General features: G+C 41.8%; 1 protein-coding gene across 1 annotated transcript in view; it reads left to right on the forward strand.

Annotated features, from left to right (window-relative positions):
• The first annotated feature begins 5,988 nt into the window (after window positions 1-5,988).
• ZC3H7A (zinc finger CCCH-type containing 7A) overlaps window positions 5,989-20,283 on the forward strand; it is a 28,908-nt gene continuing 14,613 nt past the window's right edge. Inside the window, exons 1-9 of the mRNA XM_075718711.1 lie at window positions 5,989-6,033; window positions 12,712-12,815; window positions 13,959-13,998; window positions 14,863-15,060; window positions 15,616-15,774; window positions 16,973-17,053; window positions 17,140-17,181; window positions 17,992-18,022; window positions 18,555-18,832. Of these exons, the coding sequence (XP_075574826.1) occupies window positions 12,748-12,815; window positions 13,959-13,998; window positions 14,863-15,060; window positions 15,616-15,774; window positions 16,973-17,053; window positions 17,140-17,181; window positions 17,992-18,022; window positions 18,555-18,832 (897 nt within the window). The 5' untranslated portion in view covers window positions 5,989-6,033; window positions 12,712-12,747. The remainder of the gene's footprint in view (window positions 6,034-12,711; window positions 12,816-13,958; window positions 13,999-14,862; window positions 15,061-15,615; window positions 15,775-16,972; window positions 17,054-17,139; window positions 17,182-17,991; window positions 18,023-18,554; window positions 18,833-20,283) is intronic.

A 20,283-nucleotide genomic window follows, 5' to 3' on the forward strand; every position in this document is an offset into this window, starting at 1 on the left:
ATGCCGTTTGTGTAGGAAGATATTGTTACGCTGCTTAGTTCAAGTCTAAGGGTAATTAAATAATAATATAGAGACATTTAAGAAACAATAAACAAAAAAGTAAAAAAAACCCTACCCAAACCCTTTTTATTTCTACAGAGATGTGTTGTCTAGTATAGGATATTCTGTTCTTGCGTGGCTTTCAAAAAAGAGTATAGACTGACGTAGCTGCTGTTTTAAAAAAAGAAAGTTCATCTTATTTGCAAGGGACAGGCCCATCATTTGACTAGTAACTGCTGGAAATGACAATGTACAATTTCATCAGCATTTGTAAAGGAAAAGCTTTTGCTGTTTCAGTAATGCAGTGAGTTAGGGTTTTCAGCAGCATGGTATGCACATGACAGAACAGATAAAATACCACAGAGAGTCTGACTCGCATGCAATACTCAATGTTTTGTCACGGAGATATTAAGAAACCATCACTACCAACAAATAAGCAGAAACAAAACCTAAGACTGGCAATACCTTTAGTGGAGTTCTCCTTTATACACTGGCCAGCTACAAAAACGTGCAGTAGGTCTTCCTGTTTAGGTCAGAGCAATGCTCACTGCTCTCTGGGTATCCTAAGCAAAAAGAAGGGTGTCAAGTAGTGGCAGAAAATAGAAGAATAATAGTGTGGGCACCCCAGAAAAACAAGGGAAAAAAACACCAGCTGCAGACTGACTTTTAGAAAGGATTACGTTAAACTATATTTAATCTACACATGATTATTTAAAATAAAGGGCATTATTTTGGTTCAGTCACTTGCCTTTGGAAGGGAATTGTTCATAATCTAATTTAGTTCTGTTTAATTCTGCAGGTTTCTCTTCTCATAAAGATGGCTTAACTGTTTCAATCAGGTTAATTCAGGTCATAGAATCATCATCGAATCATAGAATGCTTTGGGTTGGAAGGGACATTTAGAGGTCATCCAGCCCAACCCCCCTGCAGTGAGCAGGGACAGCTTTCACTAGATCAGGGTGCTCAGAGCCCCGTCCAACCTGACCTGGAATGTTTCTAGGGATGGGGCCTCCAATACCTCTCTGGGTAACCCCTTCCAGTGCTTCACCAACCTCATCGTAAAAATTTTCTTCCTTATAACCAGGCTAAATCTACCCTCCTTTAGTTTAAATCCATTATGCCTTGTCCTGTCACAACAGGCCTTGCTAAAAAGATTGTCCCCATCTTTCCTGTAGGCCCCCTTTAAGTACTGAAAGGCCGCAATAAGGTCTCCCCACAGCCTTCTCTTCTCCAGGCTGAACAACCCCAACTCTCTCAGCCTGGCCTCACAGGAGAGGTGCTCCAGCCCTCGGATCATTTTTGTGGCCCTCTTCTGGACCCGCTCCAACAGGTCCATGTCCTTCTTGTGCTGAGGGCCCCAGAGCTGGACGCAGTACTCCAGGTGGGGTCTCACCAGAGCAGAGTAGAGGGGCAGAATCCCCTCCCTCGACCTGCTGGCCACGCTTCTTTTGATGCAGCCCAGGATACGGTTGCCTTTCTGGGCTGCAAGTGCACATTGTTGTCTCATGTCCAGCTTTTCATCCCCCAGTACCCCCAAATCCTTCTCCGCAGGGCTGCTCTCAATCCCTTCTTCCCCCAGCCTGTGCTGGTATCTGGGGTTGCCCCATCCCAGGTGTAGGACCTTGCACTTGGCCTTGTTGAACCTCATGAGGTTCACACAGGCCCACCTCTCCAGCTTGTCCAGGTCCCTCTGGATGACATCTCGTCCTTCTGGCATGTCAACTGCTTGGTGTCATCTGCAAACTTGCTGAAGGTGCACTCGATGCCACTGTCTGTGTCATTAATGAAGATATTAAACAGCACTGGTCCCCGTACGGACCCCTGAGGGACTCCACTTGTCATTGGTCTCCATTTGGACATCGAGCCATTGACCATGACCCTCTGGAAGCGACCATCCAGCCAATTCCTTATCCACTGATGCAGTCCACCCATGAAATCCATATCTCCCCAATTTAGAGAGAAGGATGTTGTGGGGGATTGTGTCGAAGGCTTTACAGAAGTCCAAATAGATGACATCTGTTGCTTTTCCCTTGTCCACTGATGCAGTCACTCCTTCATAGAAAGCCACTAGGTTGGTCAGGCAGGACTTGCCCTTAGTGAATCCATACTGGCTGTCTCAAATCACCTCCCTGTCTTCCATGTGCTTGAGCATAGCTAAAGGAGGATCTGTTCCATGATCTTCCCAGGCACAGAGGTGAGGCTGACAGGTCAGTAGTTCCCAGGGTCCTCCTTTCTTCCCTTTTAAAAATGGACACAACGTTTCCCTTCTTCCAGTCAGCAGGGACTTCACCTGACTGCCATGACTTTTCAAATATCATGGAGAGTGGCTTGGCAACTACATCAGCCAATTCCCTCAGGACTCCGGGATGCATCTCATCAGGTCCCATAGACTTACGTACATTCAGGTTCCTCAGGTGGTCTCAAACCTGATCTTCCCTTACAGTGGGAGGGGCTTTACCCCCCTGATCCCCAACTTGCGGTCCATTGACTCAGGAGGGGTGAGGAGAGAGGTTGCTGGTGAAGACTGAGGCAAAAAAGTTGTTGAGTACCTCAGCCTTCTCCTCATCTGTTGATACTAGGTCGGCATTCTTGTTCATCGGGGGGGTATGCTTTCTTTAACCTTCCTTTTCTGGTTGCCATACCTGTAGAAGCCCTTCTTGTTATTCTTTACATCCCTTGCCAAATTCAGCTCCAGCCGTGCCTTGGTCTTCCTGACCCCATCCCTACACAACCGGGCATCTTCCCTGTACTCTTCCCAGGCTACCTGTCCCTGCTTCCACTGCCTGTGCAGTTCCTTCTTGTTCTCTAGTTTGACCAGCATGTCTCGACATACAAAATACATGTGGAGTTGGAATAACCATACGTTCCGTATGTAGTTATATTCCATAAACACTGTTTAAGGAAAGAAAGCAATGTCATCATACATGCATATATATATATATATGACATAGAATTCTGGGTCTGGGAAAAATCAAGGACTCTTTCAAAACGGCAAAACGAAAAGAGTTTTGAAGGGAATACATTCCTGGAATTATCTCTACGCATAGATAACTTATTTATGCCAGAAATTCCAGTGAACTGTAATACGAATGTCCGTAAGTGTTGCATGATAAGGACTTCAGATGCTACACATAAAGAAATACACTGAAAAAACTTACTTGTCTTCCACTCATCTGGAACTATCATTCATAGCTACGTAACAGTCCTGATCAGCGAGCACAGAATTGTTGTGGTTTAACCCCAGCCAGCAACTAAGCCCCACGCAGCCACTCGCTCACTCCCCCTGCCCTGGTGGGATGGGGGAGAGAATCGGAGGAGTAAGAGTGAGAAACATTCCTGGGTTGAGATAAGAACAGTTTAATAATTGAAATAAGATGAAGTAAAATAATAACAATATACTAATAATAGTAATATTAATATGCAAAACAAGGGATGCACAATGCAATTGCTCACCACCCACCAACCAATACCCAGACAGTTCCCGAGCAGCAATTGCTACCCCCTGGCCATCTCCCCTCAGTTTTATACTGAGCATGACATCACATGGTATGGAATAGCCCTTTGGGCAGTTTGGGTCAGCTGGCCTGGCTGTGCCCCCTCCCAGCTTCTTGTGTACCTGGCAGAGCATGGGAAGCTGAAAAGTCCTTGACTAGCCTAAGCACTACTTAGCAACAACTAAAACATCAGTGTGTTATCAAGGTTATTCTTATCCTAAATCCAAACCACAGCACTATGCCAGCTACTAGGAAGAAAATTAACTCTATCCCAGCCGAAACCAGGATAATAATAAATATGGGTTCCAAAACAATTTACTTTGTAACATTTGAATTACAAAAATCAGACTGGTTTTGTTTTGTTTCCTCTCCAAAATTTTTTTTTGAGTTCAAGAGAAGTCCCTTTGCTTGTTTTGTTTTATAAGCTTATTGTGGGGAAAAAAAAATGTTTTAAAAAGATGGCTGTGTTTTTGAAAAAGGCAGCTGCATAAATGCATTAATTTCCATTTTCTGTAAGTGCCAACTCTTCCTTAGCTCAAAATACCACTTTACTTAAGGGAATTCACGAGGTATTTTCTAAAAATAACTACTCAACCATAAATCTTAAGATATTATCATAACTTAAGATTAACAGCAAGGAACACATCTACTTGTAAAGCAGCGGAAATGATAGAACATGCATTTTCTTCTGTCTTAATAACTACTATTTAACAAAATTTACCATTGCCATGTTTTTCAGGCTGTAGCTTAGCTGAATCTGAAAACAGACACAAATGTAGCAAGCTTGAAAGGTACGATGAACCTTCATATTTCAGTGACTGAATCTTGGATTGCAGTTTGGGTGGTTTTGGAATGCAGGACTCAGGTTTAAACACTTCCTTGAATAATGGAACAATGTTTAATACAGATAATGTTTTTACCAGGTCAGGGAACCTTCCATCAGCGTAACTTCACCTGATAAACTACTACTTGGCTGTATTCCTTTCAGTCTCAATGATAGTATAAATCGTATATTGTATTTGTTAAAACCTGGAAAGCTTTTCTTTATACAGTTCTGCCATACACGGCACATCAGTGGCTCAAATGTCTTTTATCCCATTATTTGTGGGGACATCTGTACAAGACCGGTCAGCTGCACTACTGACATCGCCATCACTAATGCTACTGGAAAAAAGGAAATTAGAACATCAATTATGTCCACTGTAAAGAGAGGGAAAAAACCCAACCCCTCAGATCTGAGAGAGCATTGAAGGTATCTGTAATTCAGCAACTCCCCAGGCACGGAACGTGTCACCAAGGAAGGTGTTCTTGCCGTCACCTGCCGTCACTGCTGAGATCAGCCACTGCTGCTGCTGAGAAAGCAATGACAAAACAGCGTTCCCTAAGGCTCCCGCTCCCTCATGTTTTGTTATTTGGCAAATCGTTTTTCATAAACGTATTTGGTGAGTTCCAGCATAAAGAGTCAAAAGATGCGACGAGTTCCCGGGTTCATAAATACCCATCCCGGGCGAGTGACGGAGAAACCCTCGGGTCTTGCCAGTGCATGGGAACGGAGGAGGCCGCACGCCGCGGGGCAGCGTCCCGGCTGCCGCTCGCAGGACCGAGCGCCGCTCCCGCCGGGCTCTGGCACCCGCCGGCTCGTTTCAAAACGCAGCTGAGGGCGCAGCGCCCGGCACCGCCCCTCGGGGCACCGCCCGCTTACCGCCGCCTCCTCGCGCCCGCGCCCAGCGGGACGAAGGCCCTGAGCGGCGCCGGCGGACCCCGCCCCGCCCCGCCCCGCCCCGCCCACCGCCGGCGGCCGCTCGGGGCGCATGCGCGCCGGACACGCGCAGAGCCAGCCCGGAGCATGCGCAGTAGCCCCTGCGCAGGAGCGGGGGGAAGCAGGATGACGTCACTGGGCGCGAGGACTCCCATGGGGCGCCTCGAGCAGGCCGCCCACGTCAGGCTGCTTCCGGGAGAACCAACGGGGGATTTAAAGGTCCGCAGCGTCGGGCTGCCCGGAGCGGCGCCCCCGGGCGATGGCAGCTGGCGGGCTCAGTCGTGGCGCGGACGTTGTCTGTTCAACCAGGCGTGCGCCACAGCGCGCGCAGGCCAGTGGGGAGGCGTAGGGACAGGCTACGATCTCCGGCCAGCCAGGAAAAAGGAGCGGGGGGGGGGTGGGTGGTTAGGCAGCCAGCCAGCCAATCAGCAGCAAAGCGTTTCACAGCCGCCACCAATCAGAAGTGCCGGTTTCCAAAACAAGGGTGACGGGCCGGTAGGGCAGCCCGCCGTGCCAGCGCGCCGGCCAATCGCGTCAGGCCGCCCCTAGGCTGTGCCCGCGGCCTCCCATCAGCAGAGGGCGCGGGCGGCAGCGGCGGCGCTGCCGGGGGCGGGGCGGGGGAGGCGGTGCCGTTGTCGTCGTCGTCGTCGTCGTCGTCGCCGCCGCCGCCGCCGCCGTCGCGCGCCCGGCTCGCTGGCTCCGCCTTCCGCGGCGCTACGCTCCCGCGGGGCTGAGGAGCAGGTAGGGGCTGCGCGGGGCGGGGGGCGGGGAGGAACCGCGCTCCGCTCCCCCCCGTCCGCGGCGGGGTCCCTCCGGCTGAAGAAGGGGCGCCCGGGCGCGGGCGGCGCCGCCCGGCTGGCCCGCTGCCTTTGCGCCCCGTTCGGTGGGGCGGGCGGGGGGAGCCGCTCCCGCCCCTCCCCTCCCCGCGGGCGCCAGTCGCTCCCCGGCCGAGGGTGGGGCCGCGCCGCCGCGGGGTCCGCTGTCTCGCGCCTCCCGCGGGTGCCTGCGGGGGGCGGCGGCGCGGTCGGTTACGGCCGTTGTCGGTGTCGCTGGAGAAGTTGGCCGGGCCGGGCGGCGGGCGCCCCCGGGGAGGGCTCTCCGTCGGCCATCGGGAGCCAGTTGGCGCGAACAAAGGCGGTGGCGGGCGGGCCCGGCCCGGCGCGGTGCGGCCGGCGGCGCTGAGGGGCTCGGGGTGGCGACGGCGGGGCCGGGGCCCGGGCCCGCTCAGCCCCGGCCTGAGCCGGCCCCGGCGGCTGCGCTCGGCGGGGCGGGCGGCTTTGCCGCCGCCGCTCTCGAGGAAAACCGGCGTTTTAAGAGCTCTCCTGTTGCTTCGTGACTGGAGCAAACCCCCGGCGTGTGACAGGAAAAGCGAAGCGCCGGCCGGGGCCGGGGCCGGGGCCGGGAGCGGGCCGGTGTCCGTCCGGTGCCCCCCTCCTCCCGGTCGCCGCCGCCGCGTTTCGGGCGTGAGGAGTTTTTCGGGCTTTCTGCGCCGAGATGTGCGCGCTGTAACCGGGCCCTCGTGCATCCAACTAAAGGAAAAAAAAACAACGCCCGTTTTCCCTTTCTTTAATTTGAGATGGTATTCTCGGTTAGGCAGCACTGTTGCTGTTTTGTTACAGAAAGTCATTAACTGTATTTTTGAAATTTTTTGTGGGTTTGATAGCAAAAACAACCAAAACCCCCAAAGGCTGTCAGTTGCAGTCATCAAAACCGATTAGCAAAGCTTATCTTGGTGTAAATTCTGTTGATAAATCTGGATTTGTTGATAAGATGCTCCTCCTTCAGCTTGAATTTTGGATCTGTTCTTTACTGAAATGTCTAAGGGAACCATCCACCAGAGTCTTCCAGCCGCACTCCTTAATTTCCTAGGGAAATGAAGCAACTTTACAAAGCGTCTTTGTTCTCTCCTCTCTTTCATGGACTTAAAAAAAAAAAACTGTAAGAAAGCTATGAAAATAGAAAACAAACCTTGAACAGTATCATTTTCTGGGTAGGGAACGAGTGGGAGGAGATGCAGCTAAATACTTAAGATAAATACAGAATGTGGAATGAATAGGTGTTGAACTGTTGCTGTATATTCCCTTTCATTTGTTTTATTTAGATACTTCATTTTGACCACCCTCAAGTTTGTTTATCGTTACAGAAGTAAAACCTGAAACTGAGTTATGTCCGTGTTATTAAGCGGCTATTTCAGCTGACATAACATAATTTTGTGGTTGTGACCAGAAGTATTAGATTAAGCAGAGGACTTAACTCAAAACTACCAAAACACGTGTCGTGTACGGTTCTGCCTGTTTCCCCACCCCTCCCAGCATGTTACATGTTTAAAATGTCTTATGTAACGGCCCAGTGATGCATGAGCATGAATATTAAATGTTTTGTGCCTTCACTATCTGAGGAAGATATTCTAAAAAGGTTTTGTATTAAAATTTCTATTTTCCCTTCCTGATCTTGATGCCAGTCCAAGTCTGTTGAGCAGTTGGCGATCTCTGTAAGGCATGTTTTAATTTGCACTGTAGTTTATTACCTGTAATTATTCATTTAAACTGTTAGATGGTTAGGATGAGCAATAAAGTTGCTTTGAGAAGTCCGCTTTGATTCAGGCGTATTCTGTGCTGGGTGGGTGCTTGGTGTCCAGTTCGGTTGTTGGCTGGGTTGGAACTGGGGGTAATGGAGATGTTTTTGGCAGTGACATCTCCTAGGAAGCAGTTAGGGTATAGCTGCGTGTGTGCTACTTCCTTTCCCCACTTGGCTCTGTTGAGGTAGGAGCTTGCTTTCTTGTGTCCCTGGGGTGGGAATTATATAGCTTTTTGGATCCAGATGCCCGAACAGATTACGCTTGTTGCTGTTGTTAGTGGTGCAGGAGGCAGCAGCAGAGACAGGCTTTCGCTTCTTATATAGGTGAAAGGGATTTATACTGCCTGCCTTTTAGTCATATATTCACTCCTACTGTTCTGTTTCAGTCTTCCCCATTCTCTTTGCAGTATTCCCTTTATTCTAGGACCCAGGGTGTAACTTCTCTTTTCTGGAGTACAGTTTTCCTATAAGGAGACAGTGGTGAACTGTTCACATTTTCATTTTATACACGGACTTCTGGTTTCACAACTTCTGATTGCTGATCAAAGTTTTGACATATGATGGTATAGGTGGTAGGTTAATTTTTGACTGAGTTGATTTAATATTTTGAGTTTGTTACCTTCTCTCCTGCCTGTGTCATAAAGAGGGGGAAAAGGCTGATGCTGGAATACAAAAGGGGGTCTCTTTGCTCAGTGTGATTTTCACTAGGCTTGCACCCCGGTCAAAGTTCATAATCCAGCTGAACTGCTGAGGCTGGGTAGAGATCTATCAGCAGCAATCATGATAAAATTTTCAATTGCTTTGTGCTGTACAAGAGCTAATTTAAGATTCCTGTAACCCAGTAATTGCATTAATAGTGAACTCAGTGATGCATGGCAAGAGGATATGCTTCTGTATCTTAACAGAACACTTCCATACGCAGTCCTTAGTTTTTAAGTTTTAGCTCTGTGGAGAAGGAAGTGCAGTGAGGACCACTGGCTTCATTTTCAGCATTTAGTCCTGAAGGTGCAGAGAGTGCTTATTTGAAGTACTTATAATAGGTGGAACCATTAATGTCAATAACGAACAATAACAGAATTGTTTGGTCAGCTAAAGGTCATTAATTCCCAGTGCTGGTAGTTCTGGTCCCCAAATAACGTTACGCATTTTTCCTCTATTCTCCGTTCTTCTGTCTGCACAACTGTATACGCAGGAGAAAGGATTAGTCCTGCCCAGTTCCCTATCCTTCCAGACTGAATTTTCAACGGGGGGAACTTGTGTGCATGGCAAGTGGTAGATACTTGCTCCTTGGATTTGCAGTTTGGAAGTGGAGAGGCTAGACTGTCCAAAGTTTTAAGCAGTGTGACCTTCCTTCTCGGAATAACCAGGGCCTGTATTCCTTCTACAGAAAACCTCAATTGTCTGCATTCTGTATGAATTTATTGACTTGCATTCCAAAGACCAGTTTTGCTTTGTAAGGTAGTCTAGCAGTTGTTGTGTTCAAAGCCCTTGTACCTGAAGAATTACAGAATTACCCCAGGCATATCCTAAATATTGCGAATGTCCTTTAAAACGTACCTTGAATGCCTCAGAAGTGCCGAAATGTAGAAAACAAGAAAATGGTCTTACCCTGTGCTGGAAGGAAAGCAAATAACCAGTAAGAGGCATAAGTGGCTTTGTATAAGAGAAAAGTGTAGGTATTCCTGTCTGCCAGAGCTGGCACAAACTTGTTTTCCTTCGTATCTCCTGTTCATGTAACTGGACCAGCACCTACTGGAAAAGGTGACATTGGCTACTGGCAGCGTACTTTCTGTCACTTGGCTTTGGCTTTTGTCAAACATGCCAAGTTGAAGCCTGTGATAAAGATAAAACAGTATAAATTGCTCTTAACTTGTTTGGGTTTAGGCAGCTTTTTTTTTTTTTTGCTTCACTAGATTTGGTAAACTGAGCTTGTATTGGTCATGTAGCAGCAGCTGTAGAAATATAACATTTAATGCACGGTTATCAGTTGTGCCTATCACCTTAATTACTGATAAGTTAGTCTGCCTTTCTTTCTTCCCCCAGATCCCATAGTATTTTTTTTTCCTTTCCTTTAACTTGTCTCTTTCAGTGAATTGCACAAAGAGTAGAGTAACAGTATAGGCTTTGCTTTTCTAGTAATAGTTAAAAGCCACAAAGCAACATTTTAACTTTTTCGATGTATGTACATATGTGTATTTCTTTTAAATTATGTCCCTGCAGATGGAGGAGAAAAGCTGTTGCTAAATAGATGGGTTTTTTTTAAACTTTGAAAGCGGATGGATGACATTAAAAGTCAAGACACGATTGTTATTTGCCTTGTGTGAGTCTTAACGTGTTTTTGGCTGCTCAGGAGGATCTAAGAATAATTTGATGGGAGAGATGCTGTTAGAGGTGCTATCTGAAACAATTTTAAATCCTCTGCAAAATCATCAAATGGGGCAATGTGACTGCCAAAGTATGTTAAGGAAAGTTATTATGTTAAAAAATAATTTTTGCCTGAACATCTTATGGATGCAGATGAGTAAGTAGGAAAAAAATAGAAAACTGATTTGAATAATAAATTACACCACTCACATATGTTCATCACTTGCTAGCTATTCTTTTACCTGTGATGCCAGTTTGTAACATTTCCATTAACTTTATTGTTATGGAGAAATTGGATCTGCACATCCTCAAGTTTCAATATATCATTTATTCTTTAATATTTATGCTAGAGGTGATAAATAAATTAAACTGTTACTATGTTGGACTTTTTTCATCGCTTTGCAAGTTGTTGGTGTGCAGTGTTGAGGTTGGTTAAAATTCGTAGAGTAAAGCTGATCTCAGTACTTGCCCAGATCTTGACATATGCAAGACTCTTATGATGGCAAGGTATTACTTTGTTAATTGTTAATTCGGGGGACTAAAATATGTTTTACATAGCTTACTTATTTTTGTGGGAAAGCTTATGTTGATATTGCTGCTGTCTTTGGTTAGTGTGAGAATTTCTTACTCTTACTAGCCATCGTTTGAATTCTAAAACCTGAACCATGAATGAGTAAATAAAAAATATTCATATTCCCAATAAATTTCCTTTTGGCATTTATATTTAGATTTCTTCATAGGTATGCTATTGTTATTCATGAAAACATTTATCTTATAATGAAAGTCTTTCATATATACACCAAAAGCACGGTATGTATTACTAACTTGTGGAAGAAGAGATAATGCATAAAGAACATGAAAAACAGTTACAAAAGGTGTTCACGGCTGTTTCCTCTCTGGAGAGTAGATTACTGAGTGCTATTTATATCCCTAAACAAACAATATCTGAACAATTCATGCCAGTGAACTATTCCAGCTGTCCATGGTATTTATCTACAGACTGATTCTTCCCCCCCGCCCCCCAATATTAGAGGTCACGGTAGGAAGTGAAGTGAAATGGGGACCTTGGAGTGCTTCCATTAATTTGCTTAGTGACCTTAAGAAAATTACTCAGTTTCTTATGCTCGTTTTAGGAATCTGTTACAATAGGGCTAACTCTTAATGACTTGAAATGGTGTAGACTCCATACGTTCATTTAAGATGCTTTGGAAAGGTTTGTAAACATTATTAAAGCTGAAAGCTCTTCTGACTGTTTCATTATTCCATATCATTCAGAGAAAGCAGGGTATCTTCTCCAGCTGGTTTCTATTCTCAGTTGGGATTTTGCTGAGTTTGCTGGGGGTTATTTTGGTTTTTATTTTACTTTGTTTTCATTCCTACGTCATTGATGTGAAATGGTTACCTGGCACAAAATACCGGCTTTTTCTAGTTTAGTTTTGAGGCGAACAGAAATGTAGTGCATGCAATTCCTTTTTTTTTTTTTTTTAACTATAAATTTCTACAAAAAGTAACTTTATTCACAAAAAATATGTATTTCCTCAAGCTAAAAGCCTTTTTCTGAATTTCAGTATTTTCAGAATAAAACTTTGTCCTACTGATCTTTTTTGTAAAAATAAGTTGTGTTCTTATATTGCAGGTAGTCACAACTGTATGCAGCTGTAAAACCATACTTTAAAAAGCTTTAAGGTTATACAGACTGTTTTAGCCTATTTAACTTGAATATTTGTAAATCCAGTAAATGAAAGACATGAAGAAAAAAAAAAATCACTGATTCAGACTACTTAAATTGGATTTAAATGTCAAGTTGACGATGTGGAATCACATTAATTCAGTTTTTCAAATAAAGTAGGTAGTCTTTGCTGCTGGTAAAGTTTCCAAGATTTTCACCTTGGTCAACTGGTAGATATTATTAAAGCAGTAGTATTTTGCTTCTAATGACACCTTAGTTGTTGGGTGATGATGAGAGACCCTAGAATTACACTTAATGGTAGTTTTCTCATCAGTTTAGGTTTCATTAATAAATATACTAGGGTCTTGAGTTTATTTCTACTTCAACAAACAAATAAAAGGAGTATAAAGCTATTAAAGGGGGACGATGTGGAACCTTAGCTTGGTTTGACACTAACGCATGCAAGCTGCGCTTGTAGTTGGGTTTAGTTTGACTAACATGACTCTGCATGATCTAGAGTAATAAGTGGAAAACCACAGATGAAGTAGAAATTGGAAGAAGGGTTTCCTGTAGAAGTGTTGTGTAACAGGGCACTGACAGAGAGGGTGGTATTCTGGTCTGGGGCTTCTACCTGCATCGCTGTGAGCACTGCAGCGTTTGTCTGAAGTTTCTTCAGAGTGTGTTCTCTGCAGCTGCGGTGCAGTGTCATCCTGGTATGATGGACTTAGTGTTGATGTGGGATCGGATCCTTCTGGTCCAAATGCAAACTGCTATATATTAACAGCCATTTATCTTTCTTCCTTTTTGAGGAGTGGCATATCCGAAAAGTGGATGTTCAGGATAACATGTCCAATGTGTCAGAAGAGAGAAGCACTAGACAACAGGACATTAAGAAAGGACTCCAGTTTATAGAGTATGATTTTGTGGTTTTATTCTTGTATGCTTACACACGTATATACATGAGATGGATAGCTCTGGGAAAGTCCTTTTAATACCACACCAGTGGAGGAAGGAGGAGGACCTATGTTTCTCCTCAGAATATTTGCTAACACGAACATGGAAACGGAGAGCAGTCTTAAAGAAAAGACAGAACTCCTCTTTGTTCCCAAACAGAGCAGATTGAAGGTGGGAGGGTATTCCTTTTCTGCCTTTGAGAAAAATCAGTGTTGAATTTTTTTGGTGGGTGGAGAATGTTGATAACCTGAAAATCCACCTTATAATTATGGACAGCTACACCTAAGACTAGGTTGCTACTGAAAGGTATGGGTTTGCTCACCACTACCTAAGTGTTTCAACTCTCTGGAGCTAAAATTTAACCTAATGAAAAATCATCTTAGTAGTTAATTTTCATTTGGATCAATGCCACATTCTTCTCTAGAAGATCCTGGCTAGCTTAAAATCATTGTGAAATTTCACGCTAGTTCCCTGCTCGCGTAAGGCATTCTTTTAAAAAAAAAGAAAAAGAAAAAGAAAACTGCCCTTTTAAAAACTATTTAGAAACAGATTCTCAGATAACCTAAATGGGAAGGGACCTGAAAAGTTAGAAGTAAATACCTTTGTTCTGTGCTAGCGCAAATCTGTTGTGTGTCATACAGAACTCTTAAAATTCCTGTAGTGTCATTGGTATGACTTGATTAAAATTGATGTTTTCTTTTAACAGATAATTTGTCATATTATAATACTTACGAGAAGATTGCAGTTCTCCTTATGTATAATCTGTTTCTGCACAGTGGAGGAGAGGAAGGAAATTGTTTTTAAACAACATTGAGGTTTTAAACTCAAAGCATTCAAAACGTTAATACATTTTGAACAGCAGAGTTAAGACTGGCTGTGTAACTTCAAATGAAAATGAGTCATTAGTAATAAGAAAGCACAGTTGTCTAACCAAAATTAATCTTCAGCACTCCTGCCTTGTTCAGGGCAGGCAATAGACAATATTTAGAGATTTGCCTGTTGCAGCAAGTGAGACTGCTTTTAGCAAGAACCAGTATTCTCCAGTGTGATCATCTTTTAGGCAATATGTATAAGAAGTAAATTTTGTAATTTCTTTTTCTAGATCTACTTTGCCCTATCCAGGGACACAAGAACAATATGAGGTAATGAAATTCCTTTTGCATTTCCAGAAGGGTTTTTAACATGGGCCTATCTTACTATGTTTATTCTTGGTTTTAGTCATCATTTAAGTAATGGTGTAGTATAAATGGTAATTTACATTGTCTCAGTATCAGAAGTGGAGGACTACTTACATTGTGATACAGGTATTCAGATATTTGGATACCTGAAATTCACTCATATAGCAGTTCAGATTAACTCTTTCTCTACTGGTGTTAGGGATGAATTTGGGGCATTCATTGGGTAATACAATGTGCTATTCTGAGGAAAGTTTACAGTAGCTTAGCAAACGAGGTAAAAGGAGCACAGCCACAAAGATCTTCATAACATACTTTGTTTCTGTACATGTGACTATTTTGTATAATTTTTGACTTTTATTTTCAGACTCATCTTTTTAGCATTTTTATCCAATGGTAGGTGGTTCCATTTGATTTGAGAACATATTAGATAAAAATGCAGTCGTTCACATTTTAGATTAAAAAAATCTTTTGCTCTGCAAAAGCAGCCTTTGTGTACTACTGGTTTGCCAGTTGCTATGGCTGCTGCTTGCTGAAAGAATGTAGGGAACGTGTGTGTATATATATATGTGTGTCTTTTTTAACTTACTTATACAAAGTAATTTTTTATCAGTAGTTCAGCCTCTCTTTTATTTACACGTATTGTGGTGTTGAATATTAGAGATTGTCTTGGAAAAATGTCAGAAGACAGATGCTAATATAGACAAAACTTTTGCATTTCATTTTGATTCTGTGAAGTTACAAGTATAAATTTTCTATTTAAAAATTTATTTGGAAATATGGAAGATAACAAATACTGCTGTTGATGGGTGTTTCTTTTCTTTGTTCCAGTTATTTATACGAGAGCTTGTTAGAAATCTTTTTAATGAAGGGAATGATGTATATCGAGAAGGTGATTGGAGAGGATCACTGAGTCACTATACAGAAGCTATAAATATAGCTGATTATGCTAATTCTGAAGAAATCCATGTTTCTGATGATATTTTAGAGAAGCTGCATGTGAACAGGATAGCATGTTTTTCCAATATGGTAAGCTTCTGCTTAAACTGTATGATTCCTCAGGAACAATGCGGTAACAGAGTACGAAGACATGGAAAGTTTCCTAGTGAGTGAAAAGCTCTTGGTGTTGGTTTGAGAATTGGCATGTTTCAAATCATCATCATCATTTTGGCATATTCTTTAATCTCTTCTTTTTACAAGTATAATCATCAAGATATTTTTAGTTACTAATACTAGAATATTAACATAAGAGAGTCATACTAGGCTTGGAACTTGATGGAACAGTATTTTTATCTGTTTATACTGCTGATTGCACCTGAGTGTGCTGTTTTCTCCGTGGAATAAGATGGCTTTTGTAAAGAGCTAAATTGTCTTCATAACTATTACTGGGTTTTACATGAATGATGGCCCTGCTTCTTTTTAGCTGCATAAGTTGGTGACTTAGCAAAGCTCATACATGTGGTGTGCAGTGGTCTTGGTGAATGTCTTAAAGCGTTTCAATACTTTCATCTAATAGAGTTCAAATTCGGTATTTTGATGGTAATAGTTCTGATTAGTACATTTTTTTCTTTTTTCCCCTCATAGGGATTGCATGATAAAGTTCTAGAAGACTGTGAGACAGCATTAAGATTGAATGAAAACAATTTCAGAGCTCTCTATCGGAAAGCAAAAGCTTTGAATGAGCTGGGAAGGTATAAGAAGGCTTATGATGCTGTAGCAAAATGTTCTCTTGCTGTGCCGCAGGTAGGTAAATTATATATTGATGATTATTTTTGAAGATTTAATACAGAAACCGTATATTTACATCAAGACCATGGAAGGTTTTTTGGTTGGTTTGGGGTTTTTTTTAATGCAGTAAAATATTTTTTTATTCCTCTAAGAATTATTTTTTGTTGTGGAAGTGAAGACTGATAGCAGAGAGTAGAGTCCCCAAGCTCAGTTTGTTGGGTTAACCTTCCAGCAAAAGAAATAGTCAATTTGCAGTGGAGGTCAACTGCCATAAATGTTTGCAATAAATACTAGAACCACTGAATTACTGTTTAAAATTCTCTACAGTCAGAAGTATCCTCATGACATAAAGAAGAAAAAACACCCATAATTATAACATATAATATTGATTCTTTTGGTAACTGTATTGTAGCTTTCTAAGCAGTTACTAACATTCTTGTCTGTGCATTGTCCTCTGAGTCACTTACTATGCACCTCTAATCTTAGGCTATATCTATATTAGCAAGCAGTGTGTGGTATAATAGGAGAGGATCTGTAGACTGAAATGCTGGTCCTAAGGATCTGATTTCCATGGCTGTTTGTGGTTTTGTTTGTTTTCTTTTTTTTTTTCTTTAAAAAAAGAGTTGGAGTGCATCAAGTGTATTCCTGCAGCACTTTCAATTTAGTTTCATCCAAAATGAATCTAATTTGGCTCTCTGAGACACTTCATAATGCAAACTAAAATGCAGTGAGAGGATGATTAAGAGATTCACAGAAATGCATTCCTGATTTGAACTAAAATGCTGATGGAAGCTTTACATGCTTTGCTCAAAATAGACTGATCACAGGACAGAATACCGAGTTGCTTTTTTTTGCCTTTCTACATCAAAATTACAGTGAAATGGCTAGACAAACTGTTGAACATATGTTTACTTCTCGATATAAAGTTTCAGTTGTGTTTCCAAAGACACAGTAGTTTATCTGAATGTGTAACTTTGGACTTTGGATCCTCAGTTTGCACCTCCAGAACTGAATGTTTTTGCTTAAGGTTTATATGCCTTTATGTGAGTTTTATAAATAGGTTTTTCTAGCTGTAGGACACTTTCTGAAAACTAAATCTTAAAAAAATTTAAATGGATATAGGGATCTTGCAGAATACAGACTGAGATGCAAACAGATGTCTTGACTAGATGACGATACGTGTAAATTACAAAATTTTATTTATGTCTTTTAGGATGAAAGTGTGATTAAGCTTACCCAAGAACTAGCTCAAAAACTAGGCTTAAAAATAAGGAAAGCATATGTAAGAGCAAAGGTAAGGTTTTATTTTAACATTTTACATTGAGGTTTCCCCCTCTTGATATCAATTTTGTATTTAATGAAGGTATCTTTTCATTGCAGCCACCCTCCTCAAATTCAGTTTCTAGTGATGTATCAACTCAGGTAAGGCTTTACATATTCCAAGTGCAAGCTGACTTGAAACTACAGGGAATAATTGTTTCATAATTTCATGATGATGAAGTGAAAATTTTGCAATTGACATTTTATATAAGATGCTGTTATTTTGGACTTTAGGGTTCTGTTGATCTTTGTGTTCAGTTTTGCTATATATTTGCTATGGCAGACTAGCACATAAGATATATATAAGATTCAAGTTATCTTTGTAGAATAAATGTTAGCTAAAACATTAAGAATATATTTAGTTTTAGTGTCTTGAGGCAAGGTCATAGTTAATGTGCTTATTTTGTTTGTTTATTTATTTCATTTTATTGACAATTATCGAAGTGAAGGGTGCTGAGATAAAATCCCTTTTAATTCATGCATTTGTCCAAATTCGACATTGCATTTATCTTGCTATTTGTAATGTGTCTGAATAGCAGTAATGAAGAGGAGTTAATATTTATCTTACAGATTTTTTTCCACAGGAATACAGACAATGTAGCTGTAAATGAATGAGGAAACATAGGAACAGCTCATTTAAGATACTGTTTAGACTCTTTAATTCCCCGAAGTATCACTCTCACTTGTTGGTTGGTTGCAGGTTTTTAGTGATACTGTGAGTGGATTTCAGTCTGCAAGCGGATGCTTTGTCTAAAAAATTATTTGACCTTTAAATTCCATTAGACTTCATAAATTTCAAATTTTATAAAACCTAAATTTGAGGACTTACGTTCTTAGTCTGTAAATATGTATTTGAAAATTTTTAATGGCTCTTGTGCAAAGTGCTGAGAGGTATTTTTTTCTCACTTACAGAATTCTTCTTCTGTAGAAGATATTGAGTTAGGTGAGTCTTGCTGTGTTACAGTATTAATGCTAGGAAGCTAGATACGCCATGCATATCTAGTTGTATTTGTTATGAAATCTCTTAAGAAAATTAGTCTTGTCCATTTGAAAGATCTATCATAAAAAGTCTGATCTGTTTCTCTCTCAAACTACATATTTAAGTGTCTGAGCAAAGTTCCTTTCAGTCTCCTCAACTTGATATTATTGTAACTGCTCCAATAGAGATTGTCTCATACTGTTCTCTTTAACTTGGAAAAATAGGGAGGGGAGAATATGCCAAAGATTTAGTAAAGTATCAGGTCTGTAACTTTTTTTTTTAAACTTTTTTAGTTTGAGTAATATATAAAAACTGAGAGTTAAGTACATATGAATTGTAAGTTAGTGGAAGCTGAAAACATTTAATATGGTTTTGTTTAAACGTTCTTCATGTTTCTCTACTCCCCCACGCCCCACATTGTCAGGCTAAAAGTTATGCAAGATATTTTTACATCTTTGAACAAAAGTTCCAGTCATTCCCATCTTACCTGTTTCAGATTTATCTGACCAGAAGCAAGAGATGGTTTCTGCTGCTTCTTCATCAAACTTTGTTTCCGAAGTGTCTAAAGTGTCAGTACCTGTACCATCTTTATCTTCTGTTATGCCTCTTCAAGTGGAAAAGGTTTCTTTGCCTTCTGCAGTGTTGGCAAATGGAGGGAATGTTTCTTTCTCTATGCCAGAAGCATGTTTAGATTGTGGAGATGGAGATATAATTATTGGGGAAGAACTTGATGAATTACTTGATTCTGTGCCTGATCCAGATGAAAGTGTAATGGTAAGACTTTCTTGTTTGTTTTCTTTTGAAAAAGACTATCCTTATGAGAGGCATCTTGTATTTTTGTCAAGTGGGCTAGTAGTGAAATGTGAGTTAACTTTCCCAGTTACATTGAGCTGTGTTTGTGCATGGTCGGGTTGATTTTTTCATGTGCAGACTCTTGCAAATGTGGCTGTAAAGATACCAGGACCCAGCAGAGCTCTAAGGACAATTATATTGGGTTTGTGTGTTAGAAAACCTGAGTGAGGTTGCTGGGGGAGAGATACTACTTCAGAAATACTGCTATACTACTACCAATACTACCACAGTGGGAGGGATATTACTTCCAGGAAGTACTATGAATAATGAAGTAGACATCTGAAGTCTGGGCTGGTGTGTATTTTCTTTTTTTTTTTTTTTTTTTTCCTTTTTGGTGCAAGTAAACCCTCTCAGAACTGGAGTGCATTGGAGTGCCCACCCTGTAGCTGTAGAAACTATAGTTAAACTTACGCTAATAGCTTTGCAGGACAGTAGTAGTTGCACTGTGGTCTTCTGGTGCATTCACTAGTCTCTCTGCAATCGGAGCTTTGTCCAGATCCACCTCCTGGATAACCAGAAATAGTTAGACCATCATGAGTCTAACTTCTTATATTTTTTAGAAGAGATTGTTAGAGAAATTTAGGCACATGAAGAGTTGTTCTTAATTACATCGTTATTCCAGAGCTAGAACAGACTGTGAAGCATGCAGAGTTCCTCAGCTGCTAGTCAAAATGGGAGCTCTGATTGATTTGATGACCAAAGATGTCTGAACTTACTAGCAAGGTTACTGACACTCTGCTGTGGCCCTGCAAGTCATTTGGAGCCCTTAATGTTGCAGTGTTAAATGAGACTGTGGCATATTTAGTTCTTCAATTAGTTGTGATTTTAATTCCTCATTCAGCTGTGGATGCAGTTATAAATCTTTAAGTCAAAAAATGCTTGGGCTTCTAATTTTCGGTTTTATGCACTTCGTTTTGTAGCATGTATTTCGGAAATGCAGAAAGTAATTATTTCTTAAGAGATCCTAGGAAGCTCCCTGAATTGGTCAGGCAGTTGGACCAGGTGATCATTGTAGGTCCCTTCCAGCTGAAATAGTCTATTCTGTTCTATTCTAAGTTTGCCATAGTGAAAGCCAGGAGGAAATACAATCTTCCAAGATAGACTGCAGTCTTGCGTAGTGTAGAATCTTGAGCGAGTTGTAGGCTAACAACTTGGGGAACAGAGGGAGTTTCACGTTGGCCAAACTCTGCAGACCAATTTGGTCAGCCTCCAGACAAGGGGGGAGCTTCTTAGGGCGACAGGGAGGAGGGAAGGAAACTCCCCCACTTGGTAATGTCCTTAACAAAGGTGTGCAGAAGGATATGTTATTTTCCATGGCGTGGGGGGGAAAAGGTGATCTGGCCTTTGCAGAACATGGTATCATTTGACTGTAT

This window comes from Pelecanus crispus, chromosome 11 (genome assembly GCF_030463565.1).
Source record: "Pelecanus crispus isolate bPelCri1 chromosome 11, bPelCri1.pri, whole genome shotgun sequence".
In the NCBI taxonomy this organism is placed as follows: domain Eukaryota; kingdom Metazoa; phylum Chordata; class Aves; order Pelecaniformes; family Pelecanidae; genus Pelecanus; species Pelecanus crispus.